Genomic DNA, 18,180 nt, shown 5'->3' on the forward strand with positions numbered 1-18,180 from the left:
AAGTTTGATGACCCAGGGGGGAAAGGTACAGATGACTCACATTTGGGGAGGGCCAAATCAAATACCAGGCTGTGGGGTGTTCAGTCCACACCTGAGAGGGTCTGCCGTGTGCCAGGCACTGTGCTAGATACAGAATTAACCAGTGAACAGGTACTGGGGGGTAACTTTCTACTCTAGAGATGGGATGCTGCTCCTTCTGCTCCCTGCTCGTTCGCACTGCATCTCTTAGAGCGGCACCTGCTTAGGTCTGCCGTCCATGGGACTGGCATGCAAGACCCCCCCAAGAAGCAGGCTTTCTGTTTCACTATTAGAATTTTTTATGTATCAGTTGGAGTGAATTTAATCATTGTGTCCTTCGTGTGGCTCCAGATGCTCATCTTCCTGGCAAATTAGAAACTATTTAATACCACTGAAGGCATGTTTGTGATGCCTTAGATTTTAGGGCCTCAACTAGAGATGATTTAAGAATTTATTGAATTCTCTCTGCCTTATTGATCAATGACCATGGACAACGATAGGCCACATTCAGCAGTAGGTCTTTACCACACTCGATGGGCTCACAAGTAACAGCTCACCCATGGACCTGCCCTTCCTCTTTGCTACCTCTCGTAATTACTCTGGGTGTAACTGAGCCACCATCTGTCTGGTAGCTCACGCTGGAAATCTGGGAATCGTTCCTGCTTGCTCCAAACCTTTCGTCCTCTGCATCTTGCCAATCACCCTCTTGTCACACCACCTCCAAAGTACTGCTTGAATCCGTCTGGCCCCTACATCTTTGATTTCTTCAGCAGGAGCCTCATAATCTCCTGCCGAAAAAATGCTCACAGCCTGCTTCTCTGCCCCTGATCTTCCCAGTTGCTAATGTACTCCCTATGTTTTAAACCATAGTAATCTTCACAAAATGTAAACCCCCATAAGCTGCTTAAAACCCATTTCTGGTTTTCCACAGCCTCTAAATTCTATAAAGTTCTCCTCTGAGTTATTTATTAGAAAGGGCTCAACATAGGGCTCTGCAGTTGCCTGTTTACTTGTCAGTGAATCCATCATTTTGAATGGGTGGTTCTCCCTCTCTTTGAGGGGTTGACGATGTCTTATTACTTTGTCCACCCTAGAGCCCCACAGTTCCTGCCTAGCAAACTGGTCAGTGGTATGCACTGCCTGGATCTGAAGCAGGCTAAGGCAGTCCCCTGTTGCTTATGTCCTCCACCTACTTTCTCCCCCATTTATGAATCTTGGATAAAGACAGTAGGGGAGACAAGTGCCCGCAGCAACAAAGCCGAGCCAGCCACAGAAAGACTCACCTCCATGTCTTCTTTGACTTGCTCCTGTTGGTCTCTTAGTTCTCCAAAAGCATCAATAATTAAACCTAGTGTTCAATAAAAACACACTCTAATCTTTATCAACCACAGAAGAATAATTAAATTCAAAGCCCCTTGGCTAATCCTTCCAAGGACAGAGAAAATGTACAGCCATGCCAGGAGAGGCTCAGAGTGTGGCAGAAGTTGTGAGCACATACCCGATACTCCTCCCAGGGCAGCAGCCTTCTCTCTGGGGGCAGGAAAGGGGTTTCAGAATGAAGGGACAGAGCAGGAAAAACCCTTTGTTACCTTGGCACATACAGAGGATAGGTTTCCTGCTACTTCACTGTGAGAAAGAGCACTTGTGATTTCCGGTCGGAAAGTGCCAAAAACTCCAGTAATGAGATTTTGGAGTACCAATTTGGAAATCAAACATTACCTTATTAACTGAGGAACGTGCCTCAAATCATTCTTTTCATAAATTCCTGGCAGATAAACTCACCAGCACGTTAAGAACCGTGTCAGCCAGAAATTAACTGCCCTGCGCTGTTTTCCCTTAGACCCTTTTCCTTCTCGGACTCACGAGCTGCATGCACCTCTTCCAGGGCCTTTATGAGTTTGCTCTCTCATAAAACACATCATTGTTACACTCAATGAAGACAGAAAGGATGGATTATGAATCTTTTAAACTTGTTCGTGTATTTTACTGGAAAAAAAATTACCGTTTTGTGCCTGTACGACCTGGAGGATAATATCATGTTCACAGACATTTAATTCAAGCCAGGATCAATGGATGAACAGAAAGAGGTAAGTAAGAGTGATTTTTCTGAGGGAGGAAATACCACATTGCAAGCGTCCCTGGAGTGAAGGGAAGAACTGGGGGTCAGTATGGCATTCAGCTTTTTAAGTGAGGGCTCTGGGTCCAGACACCCTCCCTGAGTTTGGATTCCAGCCCTGACACTTCTTAACTGTGTCCTCTGGCCAAGTTACTTAAACTTGTTATGGCTCAGTTTCTGGAAATGTAAAAACCACCATTCTCACTGGGTGCATGAGGGTAGAGTTTCATACCTGTGGCAGGCAGGTAACAGATACCCAACAATGGTAGCCTTAAGATTATTTAGGAAGCACAATCTTGCATTAGGTACTAACTATCTGGATATTTATGTATCAATATCCTTTCTTTTAAAAGAAAAAAAACTTTTCAATAATCTACTGTAGCTTAGAGATTTATATAATTTGCATTTGAAAGATCCAAAGGAGTTACATTGCTCACCCACCCAACACTGTGTCAGTAAGTGGCAGGGCAGAGAGTCAAACTGAGGGAAGTGCTTCTTTTATCAGGTTATGGGAAAAGAGCCCCATACCCATATTCCCCTACACCCAGGGTCCCATGCTGCTTTGATTTTCCTTCTAAAGACTTTGAAAGAAGAAATCCTGAAAGGAAACATTCTATTTGGCTTTTGCAGAGAGCACTTGACGTTCCTACCCCACCTTAATGTTACTTAAACAACAGGTGGCTCAAATTCTGGATCCTCTGGTGCTTCAGTGAAGACAATGCTTACCTTGTATTATGGCCAAGAGAATGACAATCACGAAGAAGAAGAAGGTGATGTCAAAGATGATTCGATAGATCTCATATTCATCGCCTGCTGGGTCTTCGATTTCATCACCGATCCCTCCTCCAGCACGTACCCCGACATACATGTGGAACATATAGCACTAGAAAGGAGAGAAATGGTCACTGCTTGAGGAACATTGCAAAGCTAAGATTCTCCCTCTAGTTCCTAATCCTCACTCTGGAAATGGTGAGAATCTTTGCATTCTACATTGCCTCTTTTTGTTTCAGTATCTGTGATTATGATGCAAATAGTTGGCTCCTACACTTTGCTGCCTTTTAAACAAAACTCCGCACTGCACACTCTGCTTAGCACCTTCTGTCACACTTTGTGGAGAATGAAAAATACCTCACTAGCATCTGGCATAAGGTGATCCTATTAAGATCACATTAAAGTCCACAAATCTATGTTTAATCAATCTGTTCGCATTTTTAGCACAATAGACATAGGAAGGAGGAAGTAAAAGTAAATGTATAATAGAATGGAATCTCAGAAATTTAAACTAGGAAAAAACCAAACTCCATAACCCTCACCATCTCCTCATCTGTTATGTATGGAATGTGATGCTGAAACTTTTCTACTCGAATGTGAATAAATGAAGAGAGGAGAGGCAGGGAGGAAATCAGGTCATTGTTTAAGTGTGAAACATTAAAGCAACCAGTAATAAGTACAGCTTCAAGTGCCTGCTGCAGAACAGGGAGGGGTTTCTCAGGCATCAGCCCCATTGACATTCTGGGCCAGATCACTCTTTGTGTGGGGCCTGTCCTATACATCATAGGATTTTTTTTTTTCATCATGAGATATTTTGAAAGGATCTCTAGCCTCCACCCACTCAATGCCAGTTGCACCCCATCCCGCAGATAACCAAAAGTGTCTGCAGACATTGCCAGGCGTCCCCTGGCGGGCAAAATCAGAACAGTTGAGAATCAGTGGCTGTAAGCATCCATGGTTGATCTTTATTCAGGATAAGTTCATATTCTCCATGTTGGGACCTCAGATACAGTGACACTTAACCCCTCTCTGGTGATCAGTCATGGCTCCCAAACACCACCCTCCACCCTAACCATGCCCCTCAGATAAACTATCCCAGATTCTAGATCTCAGTTTGCACATGTTCCTTACCTTGAAAAATCATTCCACATTCTTTTTTTTTTTTCCCAAAGATTTTATTTATTTGACAGATCACAAGTAGGCAGAGAGTTTGGCAGAGAGAGAGAGGAAGAGAAGCAGGCTCCCTGCTGAGCAGTGAGCCTGATGTGGGGCTTAATCCCAGGACCCTGAGATCATGACCTGAGCCGAAGGCAGAGGCTTTAACCCACTGAGAGACCCAGGTGCCCCTCATTCTACATTCTTATGCATTCCTTTCATCCCTTCAACCCTCAGTGAATAACCCTTCCTCCATGAGACCTTCTTAAACTGTTCCAGACACTCTGATTTACCCAATTGATGTCACCCACCAGTGCAAGACACATTTACCCACTCTGCCATAATGAAGGGAGCAAAGGCCTTGAAAGTGTTCTCTTGGGGAGACATCACAATCCCCTGATTTTCTTCTACATTTCTGGCCATTCCTTCTCAGCCTCCTTGGCCACTTCTTCATCTCCCTGTCTTTTCATGAACCCGTGCCTTAGCACTGGGTTCTCTGACCTCTGTTCTTTTAGGACACTTCCTAGTGGAATGTGCCCAGGTTCATACTTAAGTTCTCATCTCTGTGCTAATCACTTAAATACATTTCTGTTTACATCATGGGTCTCCTTCCTGAATTCCATCCAGACTTGTATCTCCAATTCACCTAGTTTTGGTGCTTTATGATCTCTCTCATTCAACTAGGGTTGGCTTCATTACAAGAACTATTTTGGTAACTGCTCTATTATCAGTTCCTAGAAGAAGGTCCAGCACATGATAGGAACTTAAAAATCACTTGTGGGATGAACCAGGAGTGAAAAATCATGACTGATCAGTGTTCTCATGGAGATTTCACTGCCTCAAATTATAAACCTCAGATTCTCAGATCACCTTAAAAAGCACGAAGTGCAGTCATAGAACTGGCAGCAAGGGGACACCACAATATTCAACTCAATAATTCAACAGCTAATAGTGATAGATAAAGCTAAAAAGTTTCCTGGGTCAGATGCCTAGAATTTAATGAACAAATTTTTTTTAAAACTGGGTCACTCAGAAAGGAAGTTTGTCAGTCTGACACACAACGAACAGAGTGTATCATAAGGCAGCTCTACACCCACTCCTAGCCCCCGCCAACCCAGAACTGTTCTGGAGCTCAGGTATGGGGCCGCTCTTACAGAGAGGCCTGGAAAGTCAATCTTTAGAGCCCAATGAGACCAGTGGTGTCTAAACTAAACTATGCATCTGGGTCACCTACAGGCATAAACACTGGGAATTCCTGGTACCCCCCACTGAACTAAACTCTGGAAGTAAAATTTTGAAGACCATCTCTTAAAAAAAAATATCCCTCGGGACATTGTATTAATTTCTAGTAACTGTCTAAAACAGTGCTTGAAACTCAGAACAGTGGATCTATAGGAAGAAGAAATTTTATTTTCACTATATACTCTTGCATACTGTTAGGATTATTTTTACCATAAGCATTTTTATTAAGAAAAAAGATCAGGCTGTGTATTTTTCTTTAAATCTGTCTTCATATGTGCTTAGTTGTGGGCATGGGAAGTAATTATTGTAGCTGCCTACTCTTTACTTAATGAACTAACCTAGACCATCCTTTCCTGGCTTCACCATACTTATCCAGGTATGTAACTCCTCTGTGGGCTGGAGACTCAGTTCTGATACTCTGCCTGGCTCTGGTCTAGCACTTCTCCATATCCAGTTCTGGCCCTTTGGCTCCCACACTCCTGCTATACCCATATTGGGCCAACAGTGTAACACTGCAATGCCCCATCCAGGTTCTGGAATGTCCTAGCTCTCCAAGTGCTGCTTCTTTGACAAGTATGAAGATCATCTAGCGCCTTCCTTTTGCTAAATCTTGCTAACCAAGACTCTGGATTATAATTTGGCTTCCAGCATAGAGTTTGTATTGACTTGTGGCACAAACTCTTAACAAGTAGGATGTTGGTATTCTGACTCATACTTCTGACTCTTAGGAGCCTGGTTAATTTGAGTCTGTCCTCAAATGAACGATTCATTTTTATTTTCTAGACATGCACAGCTGGAGACAAGACCATGGAATGACGCTAAATTACCAAAGTAAGTGTCTCCTATTTACTATTCTCAGATTTTCATATCTCATTCATCTAGCCTCTCCCAGCAATAGCCCTGTCTCTTTGCTCGCCTTCATTCTGTGACAGCTTTGATGCCAGAAAAAGCATTCACCAGCAATAAAGACTTTTGGCCATTCTGAAAAGATAAGTAGTCAGGGATTTAATTATTTAGACTTAATAAGATAGTACATTTTAAAGGAATAAAATGCATGGTTCACTTGTGGAATTTTTGATACTGATTTTACCAACCTTAACCATCACTACCTGCTGAAATAGCAGGTAGATGGCTGCTAGGGTGGACTGTGAGATAGTGTGGTAAACACCCGGAAACATGGGACGATCAGGCTTTTAGTTGTCAGGTTCTCATTCTGCTTCTGAATACAGGAAACCTCTTGTTCAGCTTCCTTTTCATAAAATCAGCTCAAACCTGATCATCAGAGCTGGAGAATGGGAAGTTATTCCAGGAGACAAATAGATATACTTTGTTCAGAGAATCTGAGTCACAAGGAAGGGGAGTGCCTGGCACTACAAACACTGGACACAGTTGTTAATTCTCAAGATTCTATGGCTTCTGTCACCACTCATCTCAGTGGCTTCATTCTGGGGTAAAGCACTGTTTGCAACAGCTGTAGGAAACACGGGAGAAACAGTTTCTGGTGGATTGGTGAAGATCTTTATAAGATCTTTATGCTGATCCAAAAAATGGGGATGGGGGGAGAAATAGAGATAGAGGCCAAGATTACTTGTTGGGGGAGTAAAATAAGTGATTAAGAATAGTGGCACCCAGGTGGCTCAGTCGGTTAAGCACCTAACTCCGGATTTTGGCTCAGGTCATGATCTTAGGGTCCTGGGATTAAGCCCCATGTAGGACTCCCCATTCAAGCTGGGAGGTCTTTGTCTCCCTCTGTCCCTCCCCTGACTCCCTCTGCTTGCTAGCATGCTCTCATTCTCTAAAATGAATAAATAAATTAAAAAAAAAAAAAAAAAAAAACCTAAGCTGGTTACTTACCTAGGAGTGACTCCTTATCTCAACCACCTGGAAAGTTTTTTGGTTTTTTGTTTGTTTGGCTGGTTGGTCTTTTTCCCCCAAATACACAGGTCTTGACAACTCCCTTACAGTATCTGATTCAGGGGATCTGGGGTCTTCCCACAGACCTATGGATTCATAAAGAGCTGCCCTGGTGAATCCTGTGTGCCTTGGAAGTTGAGAACCACCCCTTTGGAGATGATGTCTTTATATATATCAAGCCTGTCTCCCTGGCTATCTAGCTAAAATCATCTCTCTGCCCAGGACTCTGGAACTTTGGATCATTTTTCACTTTTTCCTCTTATATTCTTGGAGAGGAGGTTCAAATTCTCTCAGGATACTGCTGGCTTAATTAGATCTTCCAGCTCAAAACACCAGGCATGGCCATGCCTTTTTCCCCTGGTGAGTTGTGGGTACTTACTGCAGGGTATGGGTAATATAGAGAGCACAAACGAATATCGCCCTGACATATGTTTGTTGAGGCGGTTCCTAAAGATGGGAGGAGCAACAGTCAGCAAGGGTAAACTTTTGTAGCTTTTTAAAGTAATGAAAGAACATTACTCCTGGTTCTGTATATTAGGGACGTTAGGCCTGTAGACATGGGAGAAAGTAGGTCATGAATTAAAACTTTTGCATGCTAAAGGAAAACCAATTACCATTACTATATGGTCTACTTGGACTCTTACACGCTTCATTCTGGACCTTTTGCAAACCCCAGTGTCTCAGGTAAAAATTGAAAATGGGGTGGGCCCAGGTGGAACATAAATCAGTATTTAAACTAAGTTATGTGCACTAAATGTAAAACTTACTCTGTGGAGGTTTGCTGAAAGTCAAATAAGCTCATATTATCTCTGTTGGAATTTGTTACCAAAAGGTAACTAAACTGATAGTTAATTGTCTTTCTCAAAGTTTTCATGGGTAATTGTTAAGATAGCTTTTGAAGTCTTCAGTAACCTGAAACTGTAGTTTTGCTTGGATGACAAATGAAATTAAATTTGTTGGACATCTAGGTCTTTTTGAAATGGGATAAAATGCTAAAGCATTGATTATTGGACATAGTTTTGTGCTTTTGACTTACTGCAAAGAACTAAGGATATTTAAATCTGTTGGTAAACATGTTTTGTGCTTAACTGACTCATAAATTTGACATCTAAAGAATTATGGTGTAACATTTTACAATTGGTTACTCCTTAGTCTTCACTGGAGATTAAGGTTTCTATAGAGTGCAAAATTCTGCTAACTGTGACTAAGACTGATGGAAATAAGGGAATCAACTCTGTATGCGGAAAAGTTGGAGATATGTCAGAAAGATAAGGGGGGTGCCTGGGTGGCTCAGTGGTTAAAAGCCTCTGCCTTCAGCTCAGGTCATGATCCCAGGGTCCTGGGATTGAGCCCCATGTTGGGCTCTCTGCTCTGCAGGGAGCCTGCTTCCTCCCCTCTCTCTCTCTCTGCCTGCCTCTCTGCCTACTTATGATCTCTCTCTTAAAAAAAAAAGAAAAGAAAGATAAGGAAAGGGAATGCATTTTTGTTGAACATAAAAGAAGGTAATTTTGTCCTAAATGAGATGGTTGTTTGGAAAGAAGTGGCTTGGGACAAAATCTGAATGCAAAGGAAAGTTGTAGAAGGTCTGCAAAGGGAAATCTTTGGAAATGAATTTTAGGTGTGTTCAGGATGGACTAAGATTGAAATGAATGAATTTTAAAGACACTGGTATAGGATTGAAAGTTGGCTTTTGCTCTGTCTAAAAAGACAAAGCATTCTCAATTGTTGTTCTGCTCTTGATAAGAAAATTCTGCAAATAGTTTTTTTCTTTCCTTCCTGCCTAGAAAAACCAGTTTCTGTGTCTTACCTTTATCAGGTTTTAAGGTCCCTGAACTATTTAGGCATGTGCTTTAAAACCTCCTAAGGTTTTTTAACAAACTTCCCCAAGATTTAAATCATGAACAAAGTCTTAATAACTAATTAGGCTTGCTTGTTTGGTATGTAATGTTCTAGTTCTGGCTATTGAAGTGTTATGTGTCACAGAATTAGACTTTCCTTGTCTAATTATATCATAGTGAACTCTCCTATCAGATCATTAACAATGTCCATTTCTGAGGGGTTTTTTTGTTGTTGTTGTTTATAATAGTTCTTACTCTCTGATAAAATGAGTTTCATTTCAAGGAGAGTTCCATGAAGGACTTTTAGGACAATATAGGTATTCAGTATCTCTAAGATCAGAACTGAAATATAAAGCTGCATTCAAGCTAAAGCAGAATTACTAACATGGGACTAAATAAAAAGTTTATAGTGTTTTGACTCTTGTTTGAAATGTTGCTGGTTCTCTGATGTTTGCTCTTCCAGACTAAGGAAACTTTTTCTTAAGATACCTGTGACTTGTAGAAGTGTAAAAGGACTCATTTGTAAACAAATCAAAGCATTCAACCTTTCTCTCTACCCATACCCTCAAATTCAAAGGTCTCAGTAAGTATTCTTTCTTCCATGATAATCCTGGTCATTTGCATAAATTCAGTAAGAATCTGTTCCTGTAACAGGACACCATTGGAAACATGGGTCATTTTACCAAGGCTTTGACTGGAATGTCATATTTGAGAAAGATATGCACAGACTCAGATATGACCTGACAGCTTTAAGGAATTGAGGTTGGCTTTATGAAACCTGGAGCCACAAAGCCCCTAGGAACTGTTGGCCTGATATCTTGCTTACATGTTCCCAGCAGCCTCACCAAGTGAGTAAAGAATGTCACTTCCTTGCAGGTGCAGGAACCTCAGGATACTCTGGGGACCTCAGGAAGAGGAATTCCACCCAAATCCACAGGTACTGCAGGCATGTCTGATGGCAAATATTTGACTTGGCTTTGGGCATAGAGCTACTAAAAGTTCAACCTAGAGATTCCTTATAAAGTTCTAGCAAAGCAGATTCTAAAAGATCTGTATGATCACTCACTATTCTTGCTGAGTTTATGTAAATAATTAGGCCTAGGTTGTTATTTTTTTTTTTTTTTCAAATAAACTAGTCCTAATTTGGCTATCTTTGAAAATGAGCGCTATTTAAGAGAAAAAAATTATTTAAAAAGCACCTTTGTGGATGTTAAATTCTAGATTTGATTGTCTTTAAATTTTGTAGTTTACCTAAGCTAGACAACTGGAGGTAAGCTTCACAGAAATTACCACAGTAACTCCTGTATAGACGATCTTCTACTTATTATTCTCTGGGGATAATAACAGGACCCCATGGACACATAATTATTTAAACAGCTGGAAAATGGGATTAATTCCCCAACAATTGTGTAACTCAACTAGCACCCTGACCAATTCTGTGTGGTGTGGATAATGAAATTATTCCCTAAAAGCCAGAGCATATCCCACTCCACAGGATTAACTATGGACTTGTGAGATAATGGATGGCCCAACTTCCTTTATGACTGGATTGGATGATGCACTTGGGGATAGCCTTATCTCCTGAGACAAGCTTTCTCCCACTTGCCACTGATCCTTTGTAATTAGAATATTAACGTTTTATCTCAAACAAAGAGGTCTTGATGGTATTATTCCTTAGTCATATTTATCCTAGAAGCCACCTCTTTTGAGGTACAGTTGCAAACAAAGGCTTTAGCTAAGCATAAAACAGCCCTCCTGATAAAAGGAGCCTCAAAGCTCACTATGGGACAGTCCCTGACTATAATGACTTCATGTGGGCAGATGATCCTGACCACACACAGAGACACTTTTTTTTTTTTTCTTCACAGAGACACTTCTTTACTGTCAGTGTTGGATTCAGCTGCCTCCATCTTTTGTAACTCCCCTAAACAGTCCCCAACTGACCAATTTTGACCCGAGTAGGTAGGGACAACTCTATGCCCTATTCAGCAGGAAGATGTTACAGAAGATGAGACCTTCCACCTTCAAGAACCTTAAAGATTTAAGGTAAAAAAAAATTGTTCAGGGGGAACAAAAGGCAAAAGTCTGTTATTATGGTTCTACGTCAAAAATCATCTACTACCGGTCTCTCAGCACAGAAATCAGAACTAAGGACAATGATTACACCTTAATAAATAAGTAAGTAGAGAAAGAAAAAAAGAAAGGAAAGGAGGGAGGAAGGAACAGGGGGGTGGGGGGGGGGGAGCCAGCCAAATCTGAAGCATCAACTAGTCTGAAAAACTGCTGCTATAGCGCCACCTGCTGTTAGGTTTGAAACACTGGCAGGTGATCAAGGACCCTGAGAAAACCTAAAATGTTCCTACAATACCTTACGAAACAACCAGAAGTAACAAAGGCAGTGGAAGCTTAGCATGATGCCCAGAAAGTAGGGCATGAGTGAAGAAAACCTATCTCAAGCCAACAATACTAGTTCTCCCCTGTGAAGACTAAATGCTAGACGTGGATGTAAAGGAAGGATTCTCCTTTGAGAAGCACATGAAAGAAATCAAACCTGACCACCTCCTACTCCATCCTTCAGTCTTGCTGCCTGCTTGGTTGTGCTAAGCCATGACTTGTGATGAGCACTACCATCAGTGATCAGTTACATCTTATATGTTGTTGGCTTGTTCACGCCTCGCAGCAGGAGTATCAGTAAGAGACAGAGTAAAAGGTGTTTTGAGACCTAACACTACAAGGGAAATCTAGGTCATGTGGCCTCTGGTGTGACAGTTCTTAAGCACCATGAGCTAGATAGGAGCATGTGCAAAGCTACACAGCCTCTTGGTCTGGATGGTCCACTCAACAGCCACACAGTTATGACTGAGCTGTTTGTATCATGGCATTGAGTTGTCTTTTGCAAGAACAAACATCTAAGAGGTATTCTTGTGGTGCCTCCAACCTCACCCCAACCAAAGGCAAGACAGAAAGCTTTAGAGATACAAACACGCACAACAGAGCTGGTTGTAGGTAGTCTCACTTGTACAGGCAGAAACCCCTTCAACCGAGCAAAATCCAGGCTCAGTCCTGAGCCCTGAGTTGAAAACATCAAGAAGCCTTATTTCTCTACCGTCTCTATACTTGTCCCATGCAATTGGTAAAGGTCATTCATTCTCAGTTCTTAGTTGTCTTCCTAACCCACCTCTTGTTCAAAGCACATCTGGATTCTTCTCATAATAAGTACATTGGCAAAATTCACAAAAGCAGTAGAAACACATACTGAAAGTAATATTCAAAATGTAGTTATCCAAGGATACCGTTAGGATAACTGAACAGGTCAAATCTGACTCATGACATGAGGAGAGACCAGGATATTCAAGGGTACTCAATACTACTTCCTGAAGTCATCCCACCTTTCCAGCATTCTTCAGCAATGCATAAGGACCATACCCTCTGAGAATGAATGACCTTAGTAAACCTTCTGACCTAAGGAGCATGGACTTTGAGATTTAACCACTGGGGACAGGGTGTGAGAGGGTTCTCCTGGCAGAGAAATGAATCTCCCTGGAGTCCATGGAGACACAGTGGCGTGCTGTTAGTACTTACTCAGTTTCTCCTGTGCCTTGTTGCCTCCTCCAGACTTCAGGTCCCCTCCCTGCCTCTAGCCAGCTTCTATCCCTAGTCTTCAGGGTCATCAGGTAGAGAATTAAAGTGGATATTAAAAGCAGCTTCCAGAAGAGGAGGCAAAGGATCTCTAAAGTACTTCCTTACTGATTGTAAAGTGTTGAACGTTAGTGACTCTGGTGAGTGTTATGCTACCAGTGACCAGTCTCTTACTATTTAAGTTTATTTGCTCCCTGATCTAGTCCTGCTCCCTGTAGGAACCCTTGTTAACAGTTTCCTCTGTATCCTTCCTGTGTCCATATTGTAGCATATCTAATATGTACATTCTAGCATGTGTGTGTGTAGGGTGTACACACAATTAGGATTTTATGATACTACTGAAGATCTGCTCCCCCTCCACTTAAAAGCAATTTGTATGCCTTTGTATATCAACATGTTTTTATTTTTTTCCATCTTATTTTTAAATAGCTACCTACTTTCCTGTTGTATGGATTTGCCATAAATGACTTAATCAGGACTCTATTGATAATTGTGGTAGCAGCAAGTATCCTTGGACATAAAGGAGCATATTCGTAAATAAACATTTACATCACTACTAGTAGTAGAACTGACAAGGAAAAGGGTAAGTACAATTAAAAATGTGAGAATGACATTGAAAAATTTCTCTAAAATCATTGTATTGATTTAAATTCCCAACAAGTGTTAATGAAAGTGCCAGTTTTCCCATCAAGATCACAACTGTGGGTATTAACAGACTTTAATATTTTGCAAACCTGATAGGTAAAAAGGGGCAGCCAGTTGTTCTGATTCACATTTCTTTAATTACAATAGATGGTAAGCATTTTCCCAATTTATAAGCTGAATGAATTTTACCATGAGTTGTCTAGACATAGTCTGTTCATTTTTCTATTGGCTTATTTCCTAGTGATGTAATAAGGACTCAGTAAATTAAGGACACTGGCCCTTTGTTATAGTGTTGAGTATATTTTTCTCAGTGTCTCATTTGTCTCTAATATTTTGCTTATAGTTGATCCTTTTTAAAGTAAGTTTTTAGGCTTCCATGCATCTCAGGTTTTATGTCATACTCAGAAATACCATTTTCCACTTAAAAATTGTCATTTTGGGGGCGCCTGGGTGGCTCAGTGGGTTAGGCCGCTGCCTTCGGCTCAGGTCATGATCTCGGGGTCCTGGGATCGAGTCCCGCATCGGGCTCTCTGCTCAGCAGGGAGCCTGCTTCCCTCTCTCTCTCTGCCTGCCTCTCCATCTACTTGTGATTTCTCTCTGTCAAATAAATAAATAAAATCTTAAAAAAAAAATTGTTGTTTTTATTTCAAAAGTCAAATTCTAACTTTTTTTGCGTTAAAATATTTGTTCCGTTCAGAATTTTTTTTTTATTTAAAGAACTAGGCTGATACCAATTTATATCAAAATTTCCTCAAAAGCACATCCATAGTACCAACACCATTTATTGAATTCTTCAGTCATGATTTCAAAAGCCACTTTTACCATATTTTTAATCTCCCAAATGTATCTGAATATATTTCTAGGCTCTGTCCTGCCCCATGGATTTATCATAGTTTTTGTAGTATTAGTTCTCTCTCACTATTCTTTTGGGATGTTTATTTTTTCTAGAGTAATTTTACCACCAGTTTGTTAGTCTCTTACCTCACTAACCCCATTTATGTATCTATTTTGATTTGATGTCATTGAAGATTCGCCTCCTTTCAGCTAGAGGTACGTATTTCCAATCTAAGATCTCATGTTGGATAGTTTCTGATTTGCCATTTTCAGAGGGGTGGGTTACGGAACAGTGACAGACCAATATGAAAACTTTATCCATTGATTTTAAAATCAAGACTAAAAAGATAATTTAAGCCAGGATACTGAATATAAAAGCAAAAACCAACAGTTCTATTAAGAGATGTATTTTTGGACTTCAGTGATGTCAGTTAATACCATTAAAGTGAACAAGTCACTAAGGCTTCAAAATAGTCTCCAAGGAAAAAATATTACCTGCTGTCCTGGACTCTGTGAACCAGTAAGTTAAAGTGCTGATAGTGAGCCTCCCAGTTCTAAGTTCTTTATGTAGGAAATCTCCTCATTATCAGGTTGCTGCAGCTGATGTGCAAAAATGGTAGAAATGGTCCTTCATGTTCCATAAAAAATTGAAAACAGTTGTTTGTTTGCCACACAACTTTTTACTGTACATGCTGTTTTCTCTTCCACATGGCTGAAGAATAACTACACTGACCACTCAGACTGAAGAAGGAGGAGAATGTTTTCATTCATATCAGATCAAGTGTATGAACTTACCGTTAGCATATCATCGCATTTCATATCGGGGGTATCACCGTCTTCACTTTTATTGTAGAATTTTCGGAAAAAATTGAATGCCACAACAGTATATAGGTATACAACAACAGCTAATAAGCCAACAGTTAATACAAGCTGGAATGCAAGGTGACAATGAACATGCATTAGAAAATAAGACATATATGCCTGGCATATTTGACATCAGTGTGGGAGGAAAGCATTCTATGAGCACATAGTTGGATCTATGGACTGGAAAGTAATGGCATCCATACCTTACTCTATACCTTTCTTATCCCCCCCCCCCCAGGAGGATTTATTTTCATATTCTCTTTATTTTATCAAGTTTTCAGACTATTTCATGCAAAATTGCCTACTTAATTTGCTAGTTAAATGCATACTACAGCTGGAATAGGAATAAACTCTGATTTACTTTCATGTCCAAGTTGATCAGAGTATGTATATGTTGAAAACATGACTTTCACCAGGTTGGTGAAAATATGTTTCTGGTTTTATCTCAGAAATTCTAAACACAACAAAATGCATTCTTTTTTGTCTACTTCCTCTGACTACAGCGAATCCCTATGTTGTACCCTGTGGCAGCACATCTCAAGTCATTCAAAAGTCACTTTAAAATTATCTGGAGAGAACATGTTATGTGAATAGAGGGCTAATTCACTTCTACAAATTAAGTACAATGCCACTGTAAATTTCTGCATGTTTTACCTGTAAGGACTACGAAGCTTTCTAGATTGCTGCAAATGAAAAACTGATAGCTCAAAAGGAAAAAGGAATAATCACAGCAGAATTTTAGAAGTTAATTGAAACTAGTTCCAGAACTTTTGTGTGAAAATATACAATAGATTCAGCATCTTCAGTTTTTTAAATATATGAGGAACTCAATACTCTAAGTGAATAAGCATAATATATTTTTTTGCTAAAGTCATACATTCAGAAACTAAAGTGACATGTAAGAACAATGTGTTGAAATTTGGGAAACTAAAGAACATGAAAATTTAACTGTGAATCATGTGAAATTAACAGTGGACATGGTTCAAGTTTTCTGCAGGGGCACGGATTTAAAAATATGCTGGATTATAAAATTTGGGGAGAGGACTCTGTTAAGTCAAATAACTGACATAGAATGTGTTACCTCCCAGTGGATACTTGATAGAGAATGAATCAGTTAATACATGCTTCTACAGTAAAATGACATTACAGTTGGACTCCATTAAAACATAAATTGATTATCTGGAACTAAACCATTGTTAGGTAAGTACTCTAGGTATAACTCTGTCAAGTATGAAACATTATTATTTTTTCTACCCAATTTAAAAGTGGAGAAAAGAATACCCAGATAGCCACTTTTGAAATAGTACGTTAAAATAAGAACGTGGCATCTCGTGTTTTATTACTGTTAGAACTGGTGGCTCTGGATGCTAGGACATATTTTGGTTCCCTCTGGTATCAAACGGAGTAAATACTGTATTGGGGAAAAATGAACTATTTCCTGGCGTGCTTTGTATGTGTCGGGGCCTGTGCTAACACCCCATAAAAACACATTTATGTTTTTATTTAATTTTCCCCCAAACTCTAAAAGGCAGGTACTTTTATTGTATTCATTTTACAAAATGAGTAGTTTTAAAAATGTTAAGTAAGTCAGTTATCCAAGGTTACTCAGCGACTCAGTCAAGCCCAGACTTGAATGTGGGTTTAGGGGGACTCTTAATAACTCTCATGATTTATAAAAGAAAAGTACAGATCCTCCATTCACAAAAATCTGTACATTGCCATTGGAGGTTGGGTTTATTTAGGTTAGTATATTTGTTGGTTTTTTTTTGGTTTTTGCAGGAGGGAAAAAAGATCAACTTTTACCTGCTTGCCATTGTGAGTTACCGATGACAAAATGGTTCTTAGCGTCTTAAATCCCATAGCAATATCGAGAAGATGAGCAGCAAAAAAGAAGTTATTATAGTGTCCAAGAACGGACATAGTCATATACCAGGCCAAGTAGAGGAAGGACTGAGAAGACAAAACAGGAGGGAAGCATATTAGAAGATAGAATGAGTGACTATTATCAAAAGCTACTCTGATTTCTTTCTACTATAATCACTTCGTTTACTCTCTTCTTAGTCCATACATTTATATCATTCTAATTAGTTATATCAGTTTGTGTATTTTATTATCCTTTAGTTTGTTCTGAGAGATTCAATGTCCCTTCTCTCCTTTATAGCAGAGATCATGTTCTTGAGAATTTTCCCACAGAGAAAGTTTTATTGACTTAATATTTGATAGCAAGGGATCTCCACCTATGCACTACTGATTGTTTACACTGGGTAATTCTTTATTGTGGGGACTGTCCAGGGCATTGTAGGATGGTTAGTAACAACCCTGGTCTCTACCCATCAGATGCCAGTAGCAGCTCCTCCATAGCTATGGCCACTAAAGATGTCCCCGGACATTGCCAAATGTCACTTTGGAGGACAAAACTGCCCCTGCTGGGACGCCCGGCTCTAAAGTTAACCAAAGAACCAACCAACTTCCCTTCTCTATTTTTCATTTTCTTAACTAAATCAGTGTTTGTTGAAACCTACTAGTTAGATTATATATGATGTCTTTTTTCTATTAACATATAATGTTGTTATTTGCCCCAGGGGTACAGGTCTGTGAATTATCAGGCTTACACACTTCACAGCACCCACCGTATCACATACTCTCCCCAGTGTCCATCACTAAGCCACCCGATCCCTACCCCCTCACCCACCCAGCAACCCTCAATTTGTTTTGTGAGATTAAGAGTCTCTTACGGTTTGTCTCCCTCCTGATCCCATCTCGTTTCATTTTTTTCCCTCCCTACCCCCTAGGATACCCCATCCTCTCTCTCAAATTCCTCAGATCATATGATAATTGTCTTTCTCTGATGGACTTATTTCAGCTTAGCATAATACCCTCTAGTTTCATCCACATCATTGCAAATTGATGGCTGCATAGTATTCCATTATATATATATACCACAGCTTCTTTATCCATTCATCCATTGATGGACATCTAGGTTCTTTCCATAGTTTGGCTATTGTGGACATTCCTGCTGTAAACACTCGGGTGCACGTGCCCCTTTGAATCATTACATTTGTATCTTTAGGGTAAATACCCAGTAGAGCGATTGCTGGGTTGTAGAATAGCTCTATTTTCAACTTTTTGAGGAACCTCCATACT

General features: G+C 40.2%; 1 protein-coding gene across 7 annotated transcripts in view; it reads right to left on the reverse strand.

Moving 5' to 3' along the window:
• RYR2 (ryanodine receptor 2) overlaps positions 1-18,180 on the reverse strand; it is a 739,709-nt gene that overhangs the window by 3,737 nt on the left and 717,792 nt on the right. For all 7 annotated transcript variants that reach the window (XM_059397367.1, XM_059397365.1, XM_059397366.1 and 4 more), the window contains 4 exons: positions 16,840-16,986; positions 14,968-15,102; positions 2,861-3,017; positions 1,302-1,366 (listed from right to left, as the gene is read on the reverse strand). In XM_059397367.1, the coding sequence (XP_059253350.1) occupies positions 1,302-1,366; positions 2,861-3,017; positions 14,968-15,102; positions 16,840-16,986 (504 nt within the window). The remainder of the gene's footprint in view (positions 1-1,301; positions 1,367-2,860; positions 3,018-14,967; positions 15,103-16,839; positions 16,987-18,180) is intronic.

Source organism: Mustela nigripes, chromosome 4 (genome assembly GCF_022355385.1).
Source record: "Mustela nigripes isolate SB6536 chromosome 4, MUSNIG.SB6536, whole genome shotgun sequence".
Lineage (NCBI taxonomy): Eukaryota > Metazoa > Chordata > Mammalia > Carnivora > Mustelidae > Mustela > Mustela nigripes.